Source organism: Trichomycterus rosablanca, chromosome 15 (genome assembly GCF_030014385.1).
Source record: "Trichomycterus rosablanca isolate fTriRos1 chromosome 15, fTriRos1.hap1, whole genome shotgun sequence".
In the NCBI taxonomy this organism is placed as follows: domain Eukaryota; kingdom Metazoa; phylum Chordata; class Actinopteri; order Siluriformes; family Trichomycteridae; genus Trichomycterus; species Trichomycterus rosablanca.
The window spans coordinates 6,643,728-6,651,586 of record NC_086002.1 but is presented as its reverse complement, the minus strand read 5'-3'; the positions used below and the strand labels follow the sequence as shown (position 1 = coordinate 6,651,586).

The 7,859-nt window shown below is 38.5% G+C and overlaps 1 protein-coding gene across 1 annotated transcript; it reads right to left on the bottom strand.

Annotated features, from left to right (window-relative positions):
• Positions 1-469: 469 nt before the first annotated feature.
• On the bottom strand, positions 470-2,700 carry zp3c (zona pellucida glycoprotein 3c). The gene is made up of 7 exons (XM_063010838.1): positions 2,191-2,700; positions 1,999-2,101; positions 1,215-1,389; positions 1,008-1,131; positions 809-897; positions 680-747; positions 470-606 (listed from the first exon to the last, which is right to left on the bottom strand). Exons 1-7 carry the CDS (start codon positions 2,698-2,700, stop codon positions 470-472), a joined length of 1,206 nt encoding a protein of 401 aa, XP_062866908.1.
• Between the last annotated feature and the right edge of the window lie 5,159 nt (positions 2,701-7,859).

The window sequence follows — 7,859 nt, the reverse complement described above, 5'->3', positions numbered from 1 at the left end:
AGATCAGTTCCTTGGCTAGAATAAGTGCAATCCTTTGCAGTGACCCTCTGCCAGTGTAAGTATGGGCATTTAAGCAAATATGGTAAATGCACAAGTTTGTGGGAATGCTAAGGTATTTAAAAAATAATAAAACATACAACAATGGGGGCAAGGTGTGAAGGGGGCACATGTGGTGGCCATCAGGTTCCTAAAACTGCAGCACTAACTATCTGCTTCACCACTGTCCTCCCCACACCAAAGCCAAATTACGATTGCTTTAAGTTTTAAATCAGTTAAAACAGCAGTGTATCAGCCAAAAATTCAGAGGTTATACAGTAAAAATACATGATGGAAGCAGACCACATAGTAGCTTTTTCCTGATGTCCAAGTCTACAGAGCTGTGAGAGATTTTTTCCTTAAGAAGTGAAGTCATAGTAAGTGCAAATGTCATGTTTTAATTATACAACAATTATGCACTGGTGTGCATGTTTTAATAATCCCAGAACATGTCGAAATCAGTTTTATCCAGGTCTTCTTCCTCTGACTTAAAATTCCTTGGTACAGGTGTGTCATACTCACTTTCATATTCAAGTTCCCAAGCGTCGCTGCTGATCATTTTTACAGCTACTCACAAAAGAAACAGTTACTTACAGTAAAAGTACATGACATTTAGATTAAAAACATATTTATGGATACTGACTCAAAGATTCTGGAGAAGGACAAGAAGCGTCACAGCAAGCATGGTCCTTACCATACAACTCAGACCACCTAAGGCACAGTAATCAAGTTAATAAAAACGCAACTCATTAAAGCCAGGAAGTCGATTTACTGTTTTGTATTAGTCTTGTATAAACATGATTTTGCGCTTAGAGTTGCACTTTCCGGCCCCAAAGTCATTTCACAGTGAAAGAACATACTCTGGAATTGGAAGACAAGCATACTGTATCAGGATCAGTTTTACAGAAGTCCCATTTGCAAATTGAGAACATCACAAGCACCAGAAATGGTCCAGTCATGGTAACACTTGCCTTCTGTGTTCCAGGCCTGACCATATCTTTGAACAAAATGGCTCCCACTGCAAACCGCACTGTAGTCATGGAATTGCTGGGAAAGAAAGTGGATTGTGGAGTATTCTTCCCATCCACCATGCATCTGTATAAAAGCATATATAAAAGATATAGCATGTACCATACTAAGTGTCCATCAAAGCAAGGAATAGCACAGTCCCTTTTTACCCATAGTTGTCTAACACTGTGTATTTAGGTGTAGATTCAGGGTCTTGAGAAGTAGTGATGTAGCACTTGTTCAGATAAAGCCTCTTTCCTTCTTGAGACTCGGGAGCTTTGGCAACAAAGTACATGGGCTGGCCGGCTACAAAGCTTTGCCAGTTAGCAAGAGGTTTCCATGTCTCTGTAGGAAGTCATACAGTAAACAGTTACTGTATGCCAAACAAAGCACATGTGCAAATAATAAGAGGCCATTTGGGATTTGACAGTTTCCCAGTTACACAAACAGGCAATATTTAAACATCTGAGCAAAACTTAGTACAGTAGTAGATCAGGTCTCTTGGGGAACACACCAATTCTTTTTGAAGAAGGCCAAGCATCACTACCTTACACAAGTCACTTTTTAACCTGCTCCATCACACCTGATTCAGTGGCATGCAAGGTCAGTAGGGTACCATTAGACTATGCTAGGGTACAATAGGGTACACTAAACTAATGGACACCTGCAAATGGTTAACATTAGTCCAACAGGCCTCCCTTTTTTTTCCAGTAGTCAATGAATGCCAATACATCAATAAAAAGCATTTTCTGATAGAAAATTTTCATTTTATAGAAAATGAAGGTTGGGATGACTTACCATCTACAGCCAAGAGATAAACTCTTGAATTAAGGCAAACAAACAAACAAACAAACAAACACACACACACACACACACACACACACACACACACACAGTCTCACTGGAAGCAGCACATTTCATCATACATGTTGAGCAAGGAAGAAGAGCTCTGACTTGGTGTAATGACATTCCAGGTTAACAGTTCCCGAGTGAATAGGCCATTAGTTACTGGCTCATAAGTGAGCGTGTTTGAAAAAGTGACCCGATCTTCATCTTCCTGTAAAGGGGAGATGAGGGTAAATAAGTGACAACACCCTGAAACACAAATAAGCAGCTCAACATTGTAACCAAGATCAACTAACGCACCTGACGCTTAACTCCACAGCTGTTGATAGCATACAGAAAGAAGTAATACCCTGAGGTCATTTGATTCACTACACATGTGCCCACTTTGAGATTTTTCCAAGCATCCAGACTGGTTAACAAATTCTTCAAAACTCTCACATAAATCCTGTCAAGGTGACACAAAATCTCTATCGTCTTTGGTTGAGAATCTTGAACAGATACTGGTTTCTTAGTAGGTGGTGGCAACAAGATAGACTTCAACACATCAGGCAGTGGTCTGGTGCCAGCCTCTGATTTGAAAAAGACTTTTTGGACATCAGAAGCCAGGATTTGCTGAGATTCAGGTAATTTCAAAAATGAACATGAAGCACCAACTTGTTTTGTGGATAAAGTCTCTTCACCTGGAACTCTTGCTTGAGTTTTCTCAAAGGGGCTCCACTTAGGGTCAGACTCAGTTCCATCACTCGTATATGGAAGCAGGCTAACCTCAGAACTTAGGAGCACAAGAAGCACCACAGCTTTTAGCCACATTTTACCTTTAGTGAACATCAACAATTCACTAAGGAATACTTGTAGCAGGTAGGAGCATTGGAGGTGTTTGTGTGGAAGTGATTTGGTGGCTTGAGTGTCTTGGCACCTGTTGATAGTTTTCGTAATTACCTCATGATTGGCGGTACACAACAACGTTGGCAAAACTTCTGGGCAAATTGTGACCTCCGCTGGTGCATGTTGGGAACTGCAAGATGTTATTAAAGCACCTTGTTCTGCCAGTTTAAATGAGTGAATAAAATGATGCCATGTCACATCTAAAAAGTGCATTTTGTATGCAGGTATTTTCTTTTGTAATCAACACATTATAATACACATAGTAATACATGATATGAACAAAGGTATGAGATTACCTGACCATGACCATGACATCCAATTCCAAGACCATAGTCATATATAAAGAGCTTTTTTTCTTGTAAGGCTTGTAATGTATGCCAATTAACTTAAACAATGAATTTATGAGGCCAGGTACTAATTTTGGATGGGAAACCCTGGCTATATGGACCCTTACTTTGCTCAAAGGGGCACAGGAAAAAGTGAGGGCCTTCTTCAAGCTGTTGCCACAGTTAAAAGCTTGTATTTTAAATATACAGTTTATGTAAGAAATTTTATAGACCTGTTAAATACCCAAACTTAATAATTAGAGATGTCCACATATTTTGGCTATTGTAAATTTGCAGATCAGCTTATTGTAGGGCAAAAATAAAGTACAGTTAATTGCTTTATTTATTAATTTTTTTACAAACTTCTGTATTGTGGTATGTGTGTCTGCCCTGCGATGGACTGGCATCCTGTCCAGGGTGTTACTGTGTGCCTTGCGCCCCCCGCGACCCTAATTGAATAAGCGGATAAGAAAATGAATGAATGATTGAATAATTATGTATTGTGGTCAGAGTCACTAAAACCCACATCCAATCTAATGATGACATGAATTAAGCTGCTTTACAGTAGATTATATCTTAGGCCAAAAGGTTACTTTTATGGCGTTTAGGGCATTTGTTTTAAAAAAGGAAATGTGCTATTACCCCTGATTCTTTTTCCCCTCCAGTTGTTATATTTGCCACTCTGCTTTCATAACTGCTATATTTTAACCAAAATGTTGGTTTTCACTATGGCTCTGATTTTTTTTTAGTACATTTTGTAATTTCTAAAAGCTGAAATGTAGCCTGAATAAGTCATCCCTAAAACAGATTTAAGCCATTGCCCTGTTGAAACACCTATTTGCATCTCCGGGCTCATAGCTTATGGTTGTGCTAAAGAAATATTACTCCATCTATTTTCTGTAATGGACTATTTGTACTGGAAGCAAAACAGCTTCAGAGTATAAAATTCCTACCACCATAGTTGACAGTAGGTACAGTGTAATTAGGTTGAACCCTACTACCTTTTCTTTAATCACATTTCTGGTCATTATGTCCAAATAACTTCATTTTAGTTTAATCTGGCCACAAAACTCTTTTCTTATCTATGTGATCAACAACAAACTATTTGGGTTTAATAGTGCCAGTTTTGGAACAGTGGTGACAGTATCTTAGCCTATAGAGATCTAAAGCTTGCTTGACTGTGAACACTGTCACCCTTTAATTCTTAGTTTTCTAAACAAATTTCAGCATAGTTTCAGTGTCTGTTTGGACTCTCATTTCAACCAGAGAGACCACTGTTCCATTTACTTCCAGTCACTTGTTTGTACTGATAGTATGACATTTTTATTTTATTTTATTTTATTTATTTATTCTGGACAGAGGAATGTGTTCCTAGAACAAAACTGTTGGAGAAAACATTAAACATTAAAATCTCATGACATGACATCCACTTCCCTCACACAGGTATGTATGCAGGATACCTACCAGTAGGTTATATATGCACTTCTGTTATAGACAGTTATGATCCCCCTGGTTCACTGCGGGGAGATTTATGCATGTACATTATATCTACTGTGTCTCTGCACAGCTGCATCTCATCCTTTCACATCAAGTCTGAACATATGCAGACGTGTTTTAATAGGATTTCTTAAAGTCACGAAAAAATGATGAAAAGCTGCAGGCTAAAAAGGGGATTTTTTTTTGTGTATTAGTGTGAGTTTTATTATGTAAATCAGTATCTATCTATTAAAATGTTTTTTTTTTTCCATTTGGAACCTGCACCTGCTTAAAAGCCTGACGAGCTGCTCATGTACATTTATGCAGGAATTCTTAACCTTTTTCATGTCAAAGCCCAACAATTTATGACTGCACTGCACTCTTGAATAGCTGGGAAGAGCATTGCTTAAAATGTATTGTTATATTTATATAAAATATTATACATTAAATTTTATAAATGTATAATGTCATAAAATTTTACATTTAAATGATATATTATTTATTTATTTCCTTATTTATGTTTTTTTTTCATTAAATTGCGACAAAACACTTTCTAGAAGAAGCTTTTGGTTTAGTGTTATAAAAGAATCATTTAATGTATTTAAAATTGTGCTCACAGAATATCTTATACTTTTTTTCTGGGGAATACAGCATTAAATTGCTCTTATTTAAGAATTATGTCTTTTAATATCTTGCTAATTAGCTGCTATGAGTGTAGAACTAATCTGTATGTGATAACATCCACACAGCTGATTCATCTGTGTTAAAAGCAACACTTTAAATAATTTGTACTATTTATTTTTTAATTACATAATGTGATATCACTGGCAGGGCGGCACGGCGGCACGGTGGCTCGGTGGGTAGCACTGTTGCCTCACAGCAAGAAGGTCCTGGGTTCGATCCCCAGACGGGGCGGTCCGGGTCTTTCTGTGCGGAGTTTGCATGTCCTCCCTGTGTCTGTGTGGGTTTCCTCCGGGAGCTCCGTTTTCCTCCCACAGTCCAAAAACATGCAGTCAGGTTAATTGGAAACACTGAATTGCCCTATAGGTGAATAAGTGTGTGTATGTGTGTGTGTGTGTGTGTGTGTATGTGTGTCTGCCCTGCGATGGACTGGCGCCCTGTCCAGGGTGTTACTGTGTGCCTTGCGCCCATTGAAAAGCTGGGATGGGCTCCAACACCCCCCCTTCCTGCTACCCTAATTGGATAAGCGGAGTTATCACTTGGCCAGTACTGCCCACTGGCTTCATCTGAATGTTGGTATATGAATCCCTACATTTACATTTTCAGCATTTAGCGGATGCTTTTATCCAAAGTGACTTACAGTACTGTGACAGTATGTTGTCTAATCAAGGATTAGGAGCCTTGCTCAAGGGCCCAACAGTGGCAACCTGGCAGTGGTGGGGCTTGAACCAGCAACCTTTTGATTACTAGTCCAGTACCTTAACCAATAGGCTATGTCTGTCCCTTACTAGAGGTCCACAGCCAAGTGGATGAGAAACCTTATATAAATGTATGGGGAAAATAGTATAGATGTGTGCCACATGTATGTACCATGGTCAGCCATGATTCCTCATTCTACTCTTTTTGGAGCTTTCTGGTTTTCTGTGCATGCATCTCAGAACTTATTCAATATACAGTTTGTGCTGCCAGCAAGGCCAATTATATATATTATAGAAATTTAGAAAAAGTGTCTGCTGGACATTAAAAAAGATTAGTCCTGTGTGATAATACATGTTACTACTGGCTGCACAAAAAGTACAGCCATAAAAAATATGTCAAATAAAAAATAACCCATGTCACTCATTCAGCCCTCAAGTCTCAAAAACAACATTCCATCAGATATGCTCTCAGCAACTGGCTTAATGACAGCAGCTTATAGTAATACCTCTATCTGGAAACAAAACCTTGGCTCATAATCAGTGGGGAGAAATAGTTTTTTGTTGTTATTTAACATACAAACACAATTTGAGATGAAAAAATTTAGATGTTTTGTAAAATGCAGTACAAGAATCTGTGATCTGTTAATTATGTTAAAGCTTCATATTTAATTGACAGAATTTTCAATCTTTTCACTGACCAGCTTAAATATATTTTGTTAATTTAACCAAATTTTGAAATTGAAGCCTGCAACACACTCAGAAAAGACGAGTTGGGACAGAGGCATGTTTACCACTGTGTTACATCACCTTTTCTATTAATTACACTTCTTAATCACGACATTAATCCTGCGGTTTTGTAAGTGAAAGTAAGTTTCTCCCTTTCTTGCTTGATACAAGACATCAGCTGCTCAGCAGTCAGTGGTGGCCCTTGTCTTATTCTCCTCTGCATGATACATTGTACATTTTTAAACAGAACTGGACAGCTGGCAGGCATTTTGTCACTGGGGTTGAGTATTTACCCTAAACTGCCATCAGAGGTGGCATGATTGCACTCTTTTGACCAGAGAAAAATACACACTGGACATAGGCTCCATCTTGCCACCTGACATACACTGACCTCCAGTTATCACTCACGGGTGGACCGAGTAGCTAGTGTTGTGATTTCTCCAGTTTTCACTCCTGTTGTTTTTATCTCATTGTGGTTGTGCATTTTGCTGCTTAGTGTTTCCTAGTGCCGGGTTTTTCAAGCGTAAAAATGAGTCACAAAATGGGGAAAAAAAATTACAATAATTAAATAAACTTGTGGAGGCTTTATGTTATATCTTGTAAACCACAGTGGGACCAGACTGTAAGAGAGTAAGATGCATTGTGTTGCCTGGGTCGCATTAAAAATCATGGACAAAATGTGAAAAAAAATTGAAAAACCCTGTCCTAGTGAACCTGGACCTAGGGCTACTAATTTAATTTAAATTTGGGACAGAATATAAAAAATGATACCAGGTGGAGGCCAGGAATGCACAAACAGAGTGTGTCAACAATGTTCCTGTGAGTTCCTAAATTTTTGGACTCACAGTGGGGACAGCATTGACTTACATCCCGGTGGAGCAAACATCTCTTTTCTTTTCTGGGCGATCATGTAGAGTGTGATATTCCAGTAATGCATCTGTCTGTTCTATCACCTATCCACTCTGGGCTGCGGATTTTATTTGGTCGTTTTGTTTGTTTCATTAATTTCAGACCCTTTGGCCACTCTTTGTTTTGTAGTCTCATTTTTTTATTAATTTTGTTTGTCTACTGCATATTGGGTTTATCCTCCCCATTCTTGCATGTACGGGGCTACACCTGCCGCCTTAGTGACAAGTCACGATCCGCCCGTTAAATATGCAAATTTATGAAGAAAACC